Source organism: Capra hircus, chromosome 10 (assembly GCF_001704415.2).
Source record: "Capra hircus breed San Clemente chromosome 10, ASM170441v1, whole genome shotgun sequence".
NCBI classification, from domain to species: domain Eukaryota; kingdom Metazoa; phylum Chordata; class Mammalia; order Artiodactyla; family Bovidae; genus Capra; species Capra hircus.
The window spans coordinates 82,454,938-82,474,852 of record NC_030817.1 but is presented as its reverse complement, the minus strand read 5'-3'; the positions used below and the strand labels follow the sequence as shown (position 1 = coordinate 82,474,852).

The following is a 19,915-nucleotide window of genomic DNA, read 5'->3' as shown; positions in this document are numbered from 1 at the left end:
TCTTCCCTTTCCAGGGCTCCTGATCTTTGTGGGAGTTACAGCTCATGCTCCTAAGAACCCTAATTTCTTCCCCCTCTTCTAATTTCCTCCCTGCAAATCTCAGAGAGATTTGTAGAGAGAAGGTGGGAGACCAGAAATGAAATGGAGGAGCAAGAGCCACAATAGCTTTCATGTCTAAATCTCAAAGGTTACACACTGTCACTTCTCCCACATTCAATTTGTTAGAAGGAAATCACTAAGTACTACATGTGCCTTTTCAATGGAGGAGCATCAAAAAACCGATGGACATATTTTAAAGCCCCAGAACAATATCATAATTTTTTACCCTAAAAAAATCATATATCTTTTTAAAAGAACTAGATAAGGAAAGAAAATATGTACAGTCATATTTTTATACATATGTATTACTTCCGGTTTCTTTATTCCTTATAACAATTCACAGATCAGTACACTAGAGTACAGATCAAACCCACTGCCTATTTTTGCATGGCCTATAAGCTAAAAGAGATTTTAATTTTTAAATGACTGACGGAAAAAAATCAATGAAACAGTACTTTTGTGACATGTGGAAATTATATGGAATTTAAATAACAGTGTCTATAAGATTTTATTGGAATGTAGCCACACTCATTTATTTATGTATTCTCTATAACGCCTTTCAGAACTGAGTTGTTTCAACACAACATGTGACCCACAAAGCCTAAAATAGTTACCATCTGACTCTTTGTGGAAAACATTTACCAACCTCTACTATACATCCAAGTTACCATCTGATGTCATTTCCTTTTAACCTAAAGAATTTCCATTATTTCTCTTCTTGGAACATATATTATGAAGAAAATTCCCTCAGATTATCAGATTATCTATTTATATGAAAATGTCTTTATTGCAGCTTCTTTTTTAAAGTTTTTTTTTTTATGTTTTTATTTATTTGGCTGCTCCAGGTCTTAGTTGCAGCACGCAGAATCTTTGAACTTCAATCTCCACTGCAGTACATAGGATCTTTCAGTTGTGGCATACAAACTCTTAGTTGTGCCATGTGGGATCGAGTTCCCTGACCAGGGATCAAACCGAGCCCCTTGCATTGGGAGGGCAGACTCTTAGCCACTGGACCACCATCAGGGAAGTCTCTAGTTCAGCTTCATTTTTGAAAGATACTTTTCTTAATTGATGATTGAACATTGTGGATGACGCATTGTAATAACAATGAATTCCCGTTATGTTTTTCTGCAGACTTGATTTTTCTTCTAAAAGACAATTAACTTGTCTGTCCACAAAGTATAAACTATAGCTTTTATAGCTATTTTTGTTTTCTGGGTCTTGTGTTGTTCTACTGGATTTTAAATTTCAGCCTCCATTACTTTCAATGAGCAGACAGGTGTTAATCATATCATTATAAGCAAGTCTCATTTTATTGTACTTCACTTTATCATGCTTTGGAGATACTGCATTTTTTACAAGAAGATTTGTGGCAACCCTGTGTTGAGCATATCTATCAGCACAGTTTTTCCAACAGCATTTGCTCACATAGTGTCTCTGTGTCACGTTTTGATAATGTTTGTAATATTTCAAAGTTTTCCATTATTATAATATTTGTTACAGTGATCTGTGATCAGTGATCTCTGATGTAACTACTAGTCCCTGAAGGCTTGGATTATAGTTCCCATTTTTTTAGCAATAAAGTATTTTTAATTAAGGTATATCATTTTTTCCAACATAAAACTATTGAATAATTGGTAGATTACAGTATAGCATAAATATAACTTTTATGTGTACTGGGAAACCAAAAAATTCATGCGACTCCCTTCACTGTGATATTTGCTTTATTACAGTGATCTAGAATCAGCTCTGAAACTGCTCAGAGGTATGCCTGCATTCTCCTATATTTAATGTAATTTCCTCTGGGCTGCTTTCAAGATTTCCTTTTTATTTCTGGCATTTAGCAATCTGCCTACAATGTGTCTAGTAGCAGTTTTCTTTTGTATTGGTTCTGGGTGGAGGTCACTGATTGCCTTTAAACTCCAAGTTAGTTTTTCTCAAATATGAGTTGTTTTTATCTACCATTTCAGCCACTATAGTTTTTTGCCTCTTTCTGTCTCACCTCTACTTCTGGGATTCTAACTAAAGACAGTACGAATTTAGCTATCCCCTAAGAGGAGCTATGAAGAGATAACAAAAGGACATCAGTTCAAAAAATCAGTAAACTGCACTTGTGTTTTTCAAAAATTATCTCCTATTTGGTTTGCAATTCTATTTACTTATTTATTTTTTATCTTTTTGGCCATATTGTATGGCATGCAGGATCTTAATTCCTGACTAGGGATTGAACCTGTATCCTCTGCACTGAGAGCACAGAGTCTTAACCACTGGGCTGTCAGGGAAGTGGATTATACTGCTCTTCAACAGAGCTCCTACAGTCTCCCCCAAATACTCAGAACAGTCAGCCAGGTATGGATGGCTCTAAGTTTGGGTATTAGCCTTTTGGCAGCTCTCTCCATTCCAGGATTTTCCTCCTAAATGTCAAGCTTCTTTGCCAGTCCTCAACTTAGTCCTCTGACACTTCAAACCAGTATAGTTGTGGTTTTCTGTTTCTCGAGCTATGGGAGTTGGGGAGTACCTTGTGTAAATAGCCACAAATTCCCAATTCTTACCCACTACTTACCCATGGACTTCCCTGGTGGCTCAGACAGTAAAGTGTCTGCTTACAATGCGAGAGACCGGGGTTCAATCCCTGACTCAGGAAGATCTCCTGCAGAAGGAAATGGCAACCCACTCCAGCACTCTTGTTTGGAAAATTGCATTGACGGAGGAGCCTGATAGGCTACAGTTCATGGGGTCACAAAGAGTCGGACATGACTGAGCGGCTTCACTTTCTTTCTTTCTACCCACTACTTTACTTTCTTTAAAGGATAAACTTCCCACTAGTTTCTGCTTTTTTTTGGTCTGTTAGTATTTTTGCTCTTTTCTAGTGTTTTTAATAAACTGTTACCTTAAAATTTTTTTCCAGGTTTTACCATTGCTACCTGTGGCAGGGTTCATTTACCTCACCTATTCACCATTACTATTACATAACACTAGTTAGTCCCCTAATTTTTTTAAAACAATCTCCCAAACTTGAATTTATAATTTTATATATTATAAAATTTTAATTATTGGTAGTACTATAATGGATGGGAATACCAGACCACCTGACCTGCCTCTTGAGAAACCTGTATACAGGTCAGGAAGCAACAGTTAGAACTGGACATGGAACAACAAATTAGTTCCAAATAGGAAAAGGAGTACATCAAGGCTGTATATTGTCACCATGCTTATTTAACTTATATGCAGAGTACATCATGAGAAACCCTGGGCTGGAAGAAGCACAAGCTGGAATCAAGATTGTGGGGAGAAATATCAGTCACCTCAGATATGCAGATGACACCACCCTTATGGCAGAAAGTGAAGAGGAACTAAAAAGCCTCTTGATGAAAGTGAAAGAGAAGAGTGAAAAAGTTGGCTTAAAGCTCAACATTCAGAAAACGAAGATCATGGCATCTGGTCCCATCACTTCATGGCAGATAGATGGGGAAACAGTAGAAACAGTGGCTGACTTTATTTTTCTGGGCTCTGAAATTACTGCAGATGGTGATTGCAGTGATGAAATTAAAAGACGCTTACTCCTTGGAAGGAACATTATGACCAACCTAGATAGTATATTCAAAAGCAGAGATATTACTTTGCCAACAAAGGTCTGTCTAGTCAAGGCTACGGTTTTTCCAGTAGTCATATATGGATGTGAGAGTTGGACTGTAAAGAAAGCTGAGCGCCGAAGAATTGATGCTTTTGAACTGTGGTGTTGGAGAAGACTCTCGAGAGTCCCCTGGACTGCAAGGAGATCCAACCAGTCCATTCTAAAGGAGATCAGTCCTGGGTGTTCTTTGGAAGGAATGATGCTGAAGCTGAAACTCCAATACTTTGGCCACCTCATACGAAGAGTTGACTCATTGGAAAAGACTCTGATGATGGGAGAGATTGGGGGCAGGAGGAGAAGGGGATGACAGAGGATGAGATGGCTGGATGGCATCACCGACTTGATGGACATGAGTCTGAGTAAACTCCAGGAGCTGGTGATGGACAGGGAGCCCTAGTGTGCTGCGATTCATGGGGTCGCAAAGAGTCGGACACGACTGAGCGACTGAACTGAACTGATAATGGAAAATAGCATAAACTACCTAAAGTAATGGAAAAGTCCACTTCCACAAATGCAGAAATAAATTTGCAAGAGTACAATGTATAATATCCTTCTGCAGCTCATGATAAAATTGGTGCCTTCTTATTCTACACCCATACATACCTACCTGGAAACAATCAGGCCTGTGAGTCATGAAAATTGACAAAGCAAATAAACTACTGGAATTATTTAAAAGTTAAAAAGATAAGTGCCCCCTCAAAAGATTTGTAGACTGTTTTCAATAATGTCCCCTGGATTAAAAGATTTAGAAAAGGAAGATGTGTATTTGGAATAAAGCCTTATATACCTTTTAGAAACAAGAGCAATAGTTAAGAGTAACATTTAAGATGCATTTTTTTAAATTAAATACTTACCTTTGCTTTTCTAGAATGAGAAAATATTGTAATAATATTTTTCAAAATGTATTACACATTTTCTTATACCAAAACAGCACAGTAAGAAGAACTGAAGAAAGAATCCACAACATTTGCCTTTAGGAATTCTACTTATATTCTCCTTTTACTGATAATTAAACACTAATATTCCATGGAATTTCAATCACAGAATTGTGAAGTTAGCAAAGTAAATCGGTGATCAGTAAAAAGCTCAAAATACAAGACTGACTAATTCAGGTCTATTATATTACATGCAAACTGTGGAGTTAGCATTCTTAAGTATTCTTGGTATTCTTAAGGATCCCTTCATTCTCAGTACAGCAATAGCAACAGCCAAACAACAGTAATTCCACAACCAAAAGAATCCATTTTCATGCAGAATGAGTAGAACAAATAGAAAAGGAGAAAATGGAGACCAAGGGCATCTTTTCACACCAATTTTATATTAAAAAAAAAAAAAGGACACCCATTATGATTCTATCATTCTTCCTTAAGCCAAAACATTAACTGGTGGTTTTGCTCCAAACCAGACATGGCGAAGTCTGATAGGAGAATTATAGTCAAACTAAGTGGATTTGCCAATGATACATGAAAGCAACACTGCTGATGTTGAAGTTCAAGTATAAATAAGCATAAAAATCAGCAGGAATTCGAAAGAGAGGAAATTATTGGCACTGTTAAATATGTTAATTATCTTGATTGTGATGAGTTCACACATATGTCAAAACTGTATGCTTTGGCCTGCAGTTTATTCTACCTCAACTAGATTTCAATAAAGTTCAGGAAAAAATCAACACTCATTTTTACTCATCACTTGGATACTTTAAAGACAAAAATGGAAATCAATTAAAAGTTTGTAACCAAGTATAAATAACAACTCAAGGATCATAGATAAATAGTCATCCAAATTAGAAGAATATGTATATTATCTTTATACATATATCAATTCTTTCTTTATATCAAGAAAAAGAATGAAAGTCTCAATGGTGGTATCCTGAGACTCTCTGGTCAAAGGATGATAGAGGTCACATTGTCTATTCCATTTAGGTTCCACCCAGGTGTAGAATGCTCCTGGTTTCCATTTCCAAATGGATGTGATAACACAGACTTTATTAATCAGGATTTGCAGCCTTACTGTACTTCTCTTCCTTGCACCTCTGTAGAATCTCTAAGCTCCTCTGGTGGACTGGGTGTTGGAGAAAGCTAATACTATCCATACTTTTCAAAACTGCACATGGCGCTGTATCATCATGTCCTTAGGAAGCAAAAGAAAAACAAAAAAATGGAGAAAAGAAAAAGACATTTTATAAGCCCACACCAACAGAGAACCAAGGACAATGCTGCCAACTATTTTAAGAGTACATAAAATTGTATCAAGTAATTATGGTTAAATGTGAATAATTTTTCCAATTAATTTGAAGAAATTACACAAAAAGAAAAAAATAAAGGTCCTGTTTAGGTATTCAAAGTATTCTTTTTCAGTACTCAACACGTTGTTGCGTTCACACCATACTAAAAATCTCTAATTTAAAATACTAGGGAAATTACAAAAACAATTTGTATGGTGCCATTTTTTTTAATGGACTCATTTTTACCAGGTCGAAATATAATTAGAATATAGTTGGCAACAATGTAAGAAACATTGATGGAATCCCAAAGAGAAACAAACCCAAAACAATTTACCAAAAGTTAAACTTTCACAAATCTTGCAATTAACCACACTTGTAGGAAATCCAAGTGTGTCAATGTTGAAAAAGTAGAAAGAAAAGCACCACAGAACAGGAAAACCCAGCAGCACTTCTGTATTTACAAATCTGAAAACAAAGCTGGAGAATCTGTCAAAATTAACTATTGGGAAGAAAGGGAAGAGAGCACATTCAAGCAAGGACCAAAGCCCCAGATTAGTGTTACTGAAACAGTGGGTTACTCGAGCAGTAAAGAGAGAAGGAAGACTGTACCATAAATATTAGGAATAAATGGATTTAAAGAGAATTCAGGTTTTCCAGGCTTGGAAGGTGCTGAGAATCATTTATACGGAGAACATCTCTAGAGTTAGGACATTAAGTTCAAATGTAAGTAACTTTGCCTTTAAAACACAAAAGTGAATAGTTTAAAAACAGATAGAGGCAAATTAAGCAACACATAATTATGTACTAAAGTTCCACTAGTATGCACATACTGTATAATTAGGAAGAAGATACTATCTATGAATAGTTCTCAAGGAAGAATCATTGTAAAAGTTAAACAGAGGCAGAGTAATTCAAAGAGGTTTGCAAAGCATGGTTTAATCAAACTATATTCCTTAAACTGGATACCAACACCCAGAGAATAGGCATCAACTTTTCGGCTAAGGAGATAGAAACTCATGATGCCATAACAATAGATTACAATAGACAGACATAGGTATATGTATTTGTATATGTGATATAGATATAGTCAGGTTATACATAATATTTTAAGAATTCATACTAGTTAATTTAAAAATAAGCTAATAAAACATTATCTCATTTATATAGTATGGAGAGTCCATAGTTGCAAGTGTTCAATGTTTCAAGAGACAAGTTTTACCAAGTAACCACCATTTCTCAATCAAAAGATACCTCAATAAAAATATTCTATTCTCAATAATCTCCCACCTTGATTGGGTGCTTGGAGAAGGAATGCTTAGGCTCAGAGGAGCCTACATTTGGCTAGTAACATGGTGGGGTAGAGTTGGGAGGCTATCAGTGGAGGAGGACCATTTGAGGAAAAAAACACCTGGTGAGTTCTACTCATGCTCTATCCAAATTTTAATTTTCTAAAGTTATCACCAGACTTTCAGGTCCTTCCATATCTAATGATATACAGCGGTCAGAAATAATTTAAGAAAATTATGGTATGAAAGTATTTTGTATAAAAGCTCAGAATATTAAATATACTGAATTATGATGTAATTTTAAGTTAAAACTCACTCAAAATTGATACAGCCATTGTACTCATATTAGTCTCTCAGTCGTGTCCAACTCTTTGCAAGCCCATGGACTGTAGCCCACCAGGCTCCTCTGCCCGTGGGGATTCTTCAGGCAAGAATACTAGAGTGGGTTGCCATGCCCTCCTCCAGGGGATCTTCCCAACCCAGGGATCAAACCCAGGCCTCTCGTATTGCAGGTGGACTCTTTACCATCTGAGCCACCAAGGAAGCCCTGCTAAGCAGTTTCAACTGGATAATGGGTAATTTTCTATCTGTGATGGTTCTGTCTTACCGGCATACCTGCAATTCAGGTATGAATGAAAATTCTTTCATTTTGCTTTCTATGCCTTCTTTTAACTCTTTACCAATTTTAAAGATTGCTTTACACACTCTAATACTGTTTCTAACCCTTAAAGTGATATTCCTCTCTTTGTTGTGTTCATCAGCTCCCTGTCAAAACAGTTTGGTTTCCTAGGATGGTTTTATAAATACATTTGCAGTGGAGTCTCAGACTCGTAAAAGGTTTATTTAGTGTTTGCTTGTGCTAGTTTCTAGTCTAGTCTGGATAATTTCTCAGTCTAAGATTATGCATCAAACTGCATCAATTCCCACGCATGGTTAACAGCCATAACCCATGCATGGTGAAGATACAGAACACTAATTTTTTTAGGCAAGCTTTGTTTTCAAACGTTATCCAAGGCCTTACACATATTGATAAGATTATTCTTGTTCCTCCTAGGCAGGGCAAATAAACAGAATTTTTCAATTATCTTTTCAGTGACAGAAAAGTTCAAGCTCTCTGAAGCTCCTTATACCACATAACAGGGGCTTAATTCCAGCTTCCTTGTAGCATTCAAATCTGAAACCGTGTCTCTGATCCTGTAACAGTTTCTAAAATGCCGGTTTCCAGGGCTTTTTTAAAGGTATACTTTTAATGGCCATTTTTTAAAGATAAATTTCACATACAGTAAAATTCACTAATCTCAAGTATACAGTTTGGTAAGCTTAAACAGTTATATCATGTAATCCTCAATCAAGATATAGAACATTTTCATCACCTCAACTAGTTCTTGTATTCCCTTCTGGTAAATACCATCCCTATCCCTCCCAGAGTCAACCAAGCAATGATCTATGTATTATTTAACCTGTTCTTAAACTAAGTGAAATCATACAGTACATATTCTTTCATATTCTGGCTTGATAAATATTTTTGTGACTCATTCATCCTATCAGTAGTTTAGTATTTTAATTGCTAAATAATGTAACAAGGTAGGAATATATCACAACTTGGTTATCGTTTCTTTCACTGATGGATATTTGGATGTTTCCATTTGGGGGTTATTATAAATAAAGCCACAATAGACATTCATTCTATGTGCATCTGTATATAAGAGCTTCATAGAAACACAATTCACATAGCACACAATTCACTTATCTAAAGTGTACAAGAGGTGAGGTGAAGTCGCTCAGTCGTGTCCAACTCTTTGCGACCCCGCGGACTGTAACCTACTAGGCTTCTCCGTCCATGGGATTCTCCAGGCAAGAATACTGGAGTGGATTGCCATTTCCTTCTCCAGGGGATCTTCTCGACCCAGGGATCGAACCCGGGTCTCCCGCATTGGAGGCAGACGCTTTAACCTCTGAGCCACCAGGGAAGCCCCAGAGTGTACAATTCAGAGGTTTTTAGTAAAATTCCCAAAGCTGTTTAATTGTCTAATCAATTTTAGAATACCTTCATGATATCAAAGAGAAACCCTATATTTTTAAACTATCACTTTCCTTCTCATTTCCCAGTCTTCCCACTCCAGTCCTAGGCAAACACTAACCTATATTCTATATACAGATTTGCCTATTCTAGAAAACTGATATAAATGGAATCATACAGTATGTGACCTTTTGTGCCTTACTCTTTCACTTAACAAAATGTTTTCAAGCTTCATCCACGTTGTAGCATGTTCTAGTACCTCATTCATTACATGAAAGAATAGTACTCCATTGTATGGATATAGCAGTTTGTTTATCCATTCAATTGCTGATGAATATTTGAGTTGTTTCTATCAATATCTTTCGGCTACTATTAGTACGTTGCTAAGAACATCAGGTACAAGTTTTGTTTGAACACCTGTTTTCAATTCTTTTAGGCATCTACCTAAGAGAGGCATTCATTACTAGATAAAATGTAACTAGCAGGGTGTTTTAGGCAAAGTGGCTACATCGTTTTACATTTTCACTAGCAGCATATGAGGCTTCCAATTTCTCCACATCCTTACCAACATTATTTCCTGTCTACTTTATTACAGCTGTGAAGTGAAGTGGTATTCTCACTGTGGTTTCAATATGCATTTCCCTGATGACATATTATATTGAGCATCTTTTCATGTGTTTTATTAACTATTTGCATATCTTCTTTAGAGAAATGTCTTTTCAGATCCTTTGCCCTTTTTAAAACCAGGTTATTAGTTTTCTACTATTGAACTGTAAGAAATGCTTACGATCTAGATACCAGTTCCTTATCAGATACGTTTTATAAATATTTTCTATCATTCTATGAGTTGTCAGTTCTCAATAGTGTCCTCTGAGGCACAAAAGTTTTCTATTTGGGTAAAGTCTAATTTATTTGGTTGCTTATGTGTTAGATGTCATACCTAAGAAACCACTGCCTAATCCAAACTGAGAAATGTGAATCCTCCAACTTTTGCCCTTCATGCACTTCTAGATTCCTTTACATATCAATTTTGGGATCAGCCTTGTCAATAGCTGGGTTTTGACAGGACTATGCTGAATCTGTAGATCCATTATTGCCAGCTAACTGCATTAACCCTTTCAATGCATGAACGCAGAGTATTTTTCCAATAACTGCAGTATTCCTTAAATTTTTTCAACAATATTTTGCAGTTTTGGTGAACAAGCCTTGCAATTCTTTTGTTAAATTTACTAATAGAATTTTATACTTGTTGGTGCTCTTGTAATTAGAGCACCAACTTAATTTTGTTTTCAGGTTTTTCATTTTTAGTGTATAGAAATACAACTGATTTTGCATATTTATTTGGAGTCTTGCAACTTGATGAGGTCATTTATTATCTCCAGCAGATTTTTTTTGTAGATTCCTTAGGCAATTTTATACACAATAGGCCATCTATAAACAAAATAGTTTCTTCCTTTCCATTTTGGATGTCTTTTCTTTCTTTTCCTTGCCTGTTTACTCTTACCAGTATCTCCAGGGCAATGTTATATAGAAGATGTGAAAGCAGATATCTTGTCTTATTTCTGATCTTAAGGGAAAAGTATTCAGTTATTCACCATCAAATATGGATTTTTCACAGGTCCCCTTATCAGGCTGAGGAAGTCTTCTTTCTATTCCTAATTTGTTCAGCATTTTTATAATGAAAAACATGAAAAGGTATTCACTTCTGTGAGGCCTTTTCTGTGTATGTTGAGGTGATGATGTGATTTTTCTCCTTTATTCTATCAATGTGGTGTATTACTCTGACTTGATTTTTCTAAGCTGAACTAACCTTGCATTTCTGAGTAAATTTCAGTAGATAGTGGTATAAAATATTGTTTACATATTGCTGAACTCAGCTTATAAGTATTCTGTTGACAATTTTTGTTGAGGGATATTGGTTTGTGGTTTTCATTTCTATGATGTCTTATCTGGTATCCTGGTAACACTGTCTTCACCAAAACAGAACAAAAGCATTCCCCTATCTTCTATTTCTTGGGAAGAGTTTATAAAGAATTGGTGCTAATTTTTCATTTCATTAAGTACTGGGTAAAATTTATTAATGAATTCACTGTTCTTGGCTTTGCTCTGTGGGAAGATTTTTTTCATAACTAATCCAATCTCTTTTCCTGTGACAGGCCTATTCAGACTTTCTCTTTTTCTTCTGAAGTCAGTATATAGGCTGTTAGCATTTTTCCATTTCCACTAGATTTTAATTTGTTGCCATACAACTGTTCATAGTATTATAATCCTTTTCATTTCCATCAGTTCAATAGCAACACCCTCCTTTATTTCCCCAATTTGACGCTTACTCCTTGGAAGAAAAGTTATGACCAACCTAGATAGTATATTCAAAAGCAGAGACATTACTGTGCCAACTAAGGTCCGTCTAGCCAAGGCTATGGTTTTTCCTGTAGTCATGTATGGATGTGAGAGTTGGACTGTGAAGAGGGCTGAGCGCTGAAGAATTGATGCTTTTGAACTGTGGTGTTGGAAAAGACTCTTGAGAGTCCCTTGGACTGCAAGGAGATCCAACCAGTCCATTCTGAAGGAGATCAACCCTGGGATTTCTTTGGAAGGAATGATGCTAAAGCTGAAGCTCCAGTACTTTAGCCACTTCATGCGAAGAGCTGATTCATTGGAAAAGACTCTGATGCTGGGAGGGATTGGGGGCAGGAGGAGAAGGGGACAACCAACCAAGGATGAGATGGCTGGATGGCATTACGGACTCGATGGACCTGAGTGAACTCCGGGAGATGGTGATGGACAGGGAGGCCAGGCGTGCTGCGATTCATGGGGTCGCAAAGAGTAGGACATGACTGAGTGACTGAACTGAACTGAACTTTCTTTTTCTTGGTCTACCTCAAGGTTTGTCAATTTTGTTTACCTTTTTAAAGAAGTAGCTTTTGCTTTTGTTTTCTTCTATTTTATTTATTTCAGATCTCCTCTTTATAATGTCCTTCCTATTTCTTCCTTTAGGTTTAGCTTGCCCTTTTTCCCTAGAATCATAAGGTGAGGCATTAGGTTATTGATTTGAGATATTCTTTCTTTTTTAATAGAAGTATTTGAACCTATAAATTTTCTTCCAAACACTGTTTTAGCTGTATCCCATAAGATTCGGGTGTGTATTTTCTTGCATTAATTTCAAACTATTTTCTAATCTCCCTTGTGATTTCCTTTGTCTCACTGGTTATTAAGAACTTTGTTACTTAGTCTCCACATATGTTTAGAGACATATTATCTTTGTTCCTCTATTCTTTCAATACAATCTTCTTTTGTATTAAATACATGTTATCTAGCATACTGTTTAAACATTTTGGCCATTTATATTATTACTATATTATTTTTTAGCTATTTTCTTAACAGGAATTAAAATTAGCATCTTGCCTTATAACAATCTAGCCTGGATTAAAAACTACTTAATTTCAATAGTAGGTAAAAACTTTCCTCCTATATAACTTCATTTCCATCCTCTTCCTTTATGCTGTTATTGTCATGCAAATTACAGCTTTTAAAATGGCCTGCCCTCCGACAGAGATATGTAATTATTGTTTTTTATAGTTGTCTTTTAAATTAGATTGGAGGAAAAAAGGTTACAAAATTATTTTTTTTAAGTTACAAAATGTAAAAGATACATTTATACTATCTTTTACATAGTACAAACTATAACTTTATAGTTGCCTTTAATGGTACTCTTTATTACATCATATGCTTTCAAATTACTGTCTATGTCCTTTCATTTCAGCCAGAACTCCCTTTAACATTTCCTGTGGGACAGCTAGTAGCAGTCATTCAGGATTTGTTGGCCTGGGAATGTCTTAATTTCACCATCATTTTGAAGGATAGTTCTTGTGTCTGTGTATATGTGTGTTTGGGGATTTTTTTCTTTTTTTGGCTACACTAGGTCATCACACCTGCACAGAGGCTTTCTGTGTTGTGGAACACAGGCTCTAGGCATGGGCTCAGCAGTTGTGACACATGGGGGTCAGCTGCTCTGCGGCATATGTGATCTTCCCTGACCAGGTATCAAACCCATGTCCCTTGCGTTGGCAGGCAGATTCTTAACAACAACTGGACCACCAGGGAAGTCCTAAAGGATAGTTTTAGTGAATATAGAATTCTTGATTGACAGACTTTTCTTCCAGACTTTGGATATGTCATGCCATTGTTCTCTAGCCTCAATGGTTTCTAATGATTAATCAACTGTCATTCATACTGAGGATACTTTGTGCATGCGTGCATGCTAAGTTGCTTCAATCATGTCCGATTCTTTGAGACTCTATGGACCACAGTCCACCAGGCTCCTCTGTCCATGGAATTCTCCAGACAAGAATACTGGAGTGGGTGTGGGGACTTTCCTGACCCAGGGATCAATCCCACATTTCATGTTTCCTGCACTGGCATGCCAGCTCTTTACCACCAGCGCCACCTGGAGAGCCCAGATGTGCCGCTTTCAGCAGTCTCTCTTTACCGCTAGATAGTTTAATTATGATGCATCTAAGTTTGAATATCTGAATTCACTCATCTTTTAATCTGTTGAGCTTCTGAGATGTATAGATTAATTTTCTCATCAAACTTGAGGAGACTGGGGCCATTATTTCATGAAATATTCTTTCTGTCCCTTTCCCTCCTTTCCCTCTCAAAAGTTTATATGCCTCATGGTATCCCATAGGTCTAGAAGCTCTACTTATCTTCTTCATTCTTTATTCTTCCTATTCTTCAACTCAACTGATCTGTCTTCATGTTTACCGATTCTGGCTTCTGCTTATTCAAATCTGCTATTGACCCCTTCTGAATTTCTCATTTCAGGTACCGTACACTTTTTCCCCACTTCAAAACTGATTTGTATGTATCTAAAACTTGATATTCTCCATCTGGTTGGACATTGTTCTCATACTCTCCTTTTGTTCTTCAGATATGGTTGCCTTTATGTCTTTAAACATATTTAAAATAGTTTAAAAATTCTGTCTAGCAATATCAATGCCTGGATTTTTTCAGAGATAGGTTTTTACAGATTCCTTCTTTCCCCATGTATGGATCATAGTGTTGTATTTCTTTGCATGTCTCAAAATCTTATATAGAACATCAGACATTTTAAATAATATAACATGGCAACTCTGAAAATCACATTTTTTCTCTCTCCCCAGGATTTACTGTTGCTGCTGATTCTTATAGTTGCTATTTATTTAGGCCATTACTGAACTAATTCTGCAAGTTTGTATTCTCTGTCACAGGTGACCATGGAAACCACTGCTCACTTAGCTTAATAAACAGCTATTGACTGGAGGCATATATCTTTACATACCTGAAACCAGTAATTCTCCCAGTCTTTGTCAAGGGTCATTGAGTGCTTACGTTGAAGCATACATACAACATTTAGCTAGGCAGTTTAGAACTCTGTCTTACCCTGCTCACAGGAAACCTGAATGTTATCCTGAGATAAGAAATCAGGATCTCTTCAGGTCTTTACTGAGCATAGCCCTAGGCACGTACACAATCCTATGCACGTGCTTAGCCACCTAAATTCCCATGAATACACAGATACTTTTCATAGCCATTATGGAAACCTCATTCCTCAGGTGTTCCTTTTAAATGTTTTGACTAGTTTTTGCCCCAACTGTTATCTATTGCATCAGAGAGTTGCAACGTTCAACAACTGTTTCTGACTGTTTTGGATAAAACCCCTAGATCAAAGGTTATTCATACTGGGAAAGCTCTAAGTCAGGTTAAAAGATAGCCTTGTAAGTGGGGTCTTGCATGAAACTACCAAATAGGTTAAATAATGACAATTCTCTGGGAATGGAGCTCTGAAGGAGTACCAGTCCCCTTCTACTCCCTCCAGTGTACTCCCACTTCTGATTTTCATTGCATATCTAGGCTATAGGTTTTCAAGGCCACTGAGGGACGGTGGTGAGTAGTGCAAGCTTAAACACTATAAAATGCACTGACATTAATAACATTCAGTCTTTTTTCTTGTATGTACACTTTCCAAATTACTGCAGGCCTTTGATGAATTTCTTGAGCTCCAACAAAGTTATTCTGACAATTTTTGCAAGTGTTCTTGTTGCTTTTATGGAAGAGATGCATTTTCAGAAATCCTGTCTCCCCTGCTGAACTGACATTCAATCTAAAACCCTTACTCTTAATCACCACACCATAGAGTCTAACACAGAACGAATTTAATAGTAATGGTCAGGGTTTTGTTGTTAAGAAAAATGCATTTAATTGTCTTAAGTACTGGGTAGAATTGCAGATAGACTACTGCATAGAAACCCTAGACCCAGGGCTTACCAGGTGGCACTAGTGGTAAAGAACCCAGCTGCCAATGCAGGAGACATCCTAGATCCTGAGAGTTGTTGTTTAGTTGCCACGTCATGTCCAACCCTATTTAGGTGAAATCTAAATTAGTTTTAGTACCTGGTTATTTCTGGAAAAGGATCGTCACTGGAATCCTTCTCCCACTTGAAAAACAAATGGGAGTACATTAGAGTCATGCAGCCCACTGTTTGGGACGGTGAAGAGGAACAGGTTGTGTGGGAACCATTAACACTCTCTACCTACAGACACTATATGAATGGCTTCAGATTTTCTCCCTGTAGATGAAGACACTGAATGACACTTTAAATTCTCATTCTTGCCTCTTACGCCAATGCCACAGCTGAATTTCCTGTCTCTCCCTAGTCTTTTTAGATGGATTAAAATTCCTCTTTGGCTATATTTTTATGTAACTCCAAAAGAAACAAATAAGCATCACTGCACCCACAGCAACACACTGTATAACTCATGGTCAAGTTATGATCTCCACTGTACTCTCCAGGCTCTGTCTTATTCAGAAGGAGTAAATCAGAGGCAAGATGGATGACACCACTGGAATAGCTGTTCTTCCGTACCTCACTGTTCACCAGAAAAATCATTATCATTTCTAATTTTACCTCCTAGCAGGGCCAACATGGTACCTCATTCAAATTGCCTGTTTACATGACTCTACTAAGAATATTTTATGGTGTCCTAATAAACTGCTATAACTCACAACTATAACAAATCTATTCTTCAAACAATTAATTGAATTAATTTTTTTACTTAAAAGTCTTAAAATGGCATTGTGTTCTCTAATATAGAAATCTATAAAAAAAGAAAAAATAACAGTCAAAAGAAGATTTAAATTTGATATTCTCATTTGTGCTCAGCTGGCTTGATGAAGAAGAATGTTAGAGAATTCCTTAAGAAAATCAAGAATTTTTTTTTTTTTTTTTTGGTTCAGCAACAAGGTATTTCTTGACAATTAGCTAAAAGTCCACTGATATTTATTTCCTTTAAAAGATGTTGTGGGGAGGGAGGTGGGAGGGGGGTTCATGCTTGGGAACACATGTACACCCGTGGTGGATTCATGTCAATGTATGGCAAAACCAATACAGTATTGTAAAGTAAAATAAAGTAAAAAAAAAAAAAAGATACTCTCAAAGGAAGTGAAAATATATTGCACTCTGTATTCTACGTTTACTTTCTTCATTAGAAATAATATTTTTGACATCTTATTCTAATTCACAATCTGAACTTGGTTATCTCCTGCCTTTCACATGTTCTACTTCTGTTTAAATAATCTCCAATTCCTGTTTCACTCTGATACATCTGCATTCTACTTATGGTGATTATAAAAGTTTTGAATCTACTACTTAGTCCATTTTCAGTTATTTTGTTGGTTTCTATTGTGCATTACTACAATGTTCTGACTTTATAATATCCTAAACTCACCAGAAAAGAGCAGGTGGCAAATGGTACAGAGGGAGGAAAAACGCTAAATTTTGGCACTGACACTAATATACAGTAATACAATTATTCTCTGTAACAAACCTGCTCACTCAGTGATTGTCTCAAAATGCAAATGAACTATCTTTTTTTTTTCTAGATAAAAAGGGAAATTTTTAAGTTTATGCAAGGGGGACTTTCTAGCATGTTGGTCATACTCTCTTTCTTAACACAGAAGATAGTTTCACAAGTGTTTTCACTTTGTGATAATTCACTGAACTGTGTTTTTGTTCTATGCACTTTTATGCATACATGTCATATCCCAGTATAAAAGAATTTATTACACGGAAGCTCTATGCTGGCCAGAAAGAGAAATTAGAAAACAAGAATCTAGAAATTATCAAAGCAGAGATAATACAGGCTCAGTTGATTGATCATTAGAAGCATTAGTAACATTGCATGTCTTTGTACTAATACTAATACACACAGAACCAGCTTTCACAAATAATAGTTTAAATGCCAAAAGAACATACAATGTAACTTTTACAGAAAGCAAAGTATTTAATAGTAAATATAAGAAAAGTTTATTGTCTTAGTTAAATCTTAGTAGAATATGTATCAATTTCCAGAATTGACACATTTTTCAATATTGATACATAAATTGATGTCCACCACAATAAATAAGACTACATCTTTAAAAAAAAAGTTTCCTTTTAGTTTTTTGCTGGTAACTGTAGTCAATAATGCAGTATATATTTGAAAGTGGCCAAGAAATTAACTTGTGAAAGTTCTCATCACATACAAAAAATGTTTGTAACTCTGTGATGGTTGGAATAGTGATGGATGGAATCATTTCACAGTATATATAAATACTGAATCATTATGTTATATACCTGAAACTAATATAATGTCATATGTCCATTATACCTCAATTTAAGTTTGTTTCAAGTTTTTTTGCAAAGATAGCCTCTTAGAAATAATTTTGGCAAAGGCAAAGCAGTTTTAAGATTTTCCTTCTATTTTCAAAAAATATATATAGTTCTATTCACAAAGGCCAGTTCGTACACATTATAATCTGAAGTACAGAAATGAAATTCAATTAGTTTGGCCTCTCATTTTAGAAATACAATCTTTCTAATATTTCATTCATTTAAAAAATATAATAGCCAAATTTAAATTTTCACTGCTAATGCACATGCCAAAAAGGCACAGAAGTAAGCCTAGGAGCCCTGAAAGTACAAAGTGTATCCTCCTGCACTTCTGCTGAGGCTTCTTGGCAGAAGAATGTTACTTTAAAGGATTACATATGTATTAGAAAATCCTCACTCTGCAGCAACGGTCTAAGGTTAGAGCTACAGCGGGGGGGCACACAAAAGAGTATCCAGCTTTATCCATTTCTAACTGTTAAAGTAAAATTCAGCTAACTAAAGTAAGCATAAGGAAACAAACATTACACTTCACAACCAGATACTTTACAAGTATTATCTAATTTTACCCTCAATATTGAAGGTACTATTAACACTCCAAGTAAAACAGCTAACAGTCACAAAATCAGTCAAGAGAAGAGAAGACAACTGATTCAACTGATGACAACAGAGATGACAAGTGAAGCTGGGTTATCCACCATACTATACTACCTCCATCCTAATTTTTCTGTCTCCTGATTTATGCTTCCATATTATGTTTCATTTGTAGTAAAAACTATGACATTAGAAGAAAACAGAGAACGGTATCAATATTAAGTTCTATACAATTACATAATAATTTCACTTTTGGCTTAAGAATCTTACCAATGTCAGTATGCCTAAGAAATAACAGGTGCTTTACACTCATTATTCCTATCAGTATTTATTAATAATACACACACACACACACACACACACAAAGTTTATCAGCATTCATTAGATCTGAAACACGATGTTAGGGCATGATTTAAAAAAAAAAAAAAAACAGAAGCATGGCAGAATACTGATGTCTATTGCTTACCAGTTTTTCTCTGAATGTGTCTTTTCCCAGCTTCCCTGAAAGCAACCACGGCTCTAAAAAAAGCTCGGAGAACTGACCATCGGAAAATAGCTACAGGATCAATTCCAATCATCCCAGAGATAAATGCATTCTTGCTACTTCTCAGAAGAGCTACAATGTCAGGACGCATATGATCTGTATTTTTTTCCCGGAAATCCTACATGAAAAAAATACCAGTGTTATTTTTGAAAAAATGTATTAAGCCAAGAAGAAAATGGGTGACATATTTGAACAGTGGCTGAATAAGAGTATAGAAGTGATTTCTGTGTTAGCCAGCTAGATGGACCAGACAGATATCCTCTATAAAGTCCCATCTAAGCCTAAAACTATTTAATTCTATAATTCATTTAAATTAGAATGAACATTCCACCAACTCATTGCAGCTTGTTAAACATTAGTCTGGCAGAGATTCTCTAAGAGACTATCACATAAAACAACAAGAGAGTTGAGTAATAAAAAGAAGCCAGAAATGAGAAGACCAGGAACAACATTTCACTCAAAGGGAACACCTACTACCTTTAGGTGGTGCTAAGTTGCAGGAGTTAGGAGAATGTTAGTAAGACTGAGGTCTAGAGCATTCTCGGCAAGGGTGAGAGAGGTTCAAGAAAAGGGAGATAAATAGGCTATGCAAGCTATGCAAGACTGAGTTAGGAGTCTGGACTTTATTCAAGTGTCAAGGAAAGCCACTGGAAGGATAATGACGTGAACTAACCGATGTTTTAGAAACATCACTGATTGCTACTGAAGGAATTAACTGTACAAAGAATGGAGAAAGGTATTCCAAATAAGAGCTGACAGTGACTTGGACTATAAGGATGGTACTATAGGAAAGGGAAAATGGTTACATATTTGGGACATTTTTT

The 19,915-nt window shown here is 36.0% G+C and overlaps 1 protein-coding gene across 7 annotated transcripts in view; it reads right to left on the bottom strand.

Annotated features, from left to right (window-relative positions):
- Positions 1 to 19,915, bottom strand: part of MYO9A (myosin IXA) — a 241,476-nt gene that overhangs the window by 102,198 nt on the left and 119,363 nt on the right. For 6 of the 7 annotated variants that reach the window (XM_018053556.1, XM_018053558.1, XM_018053557.1 and 3 more), the window contains 2 exons: positions 19,014 to 19,209; positions 5,744 to 5,863 (listed from right to left, as the gene is read on the bottom strand). In XM_018053556.1, coding sequence (XP_017909045.1) covers positions 5,744 to 5,863; positions 19,014 to 19,209 — 316 coding nt within the window. The remainder of the gene's footprint in view (positions 1 to 5,743; positions 5,864 to 19,013; positions 19,210 to 19,915) is intronic. The other variant, XM_018053560.1, reaches the window with a different exon arrangement.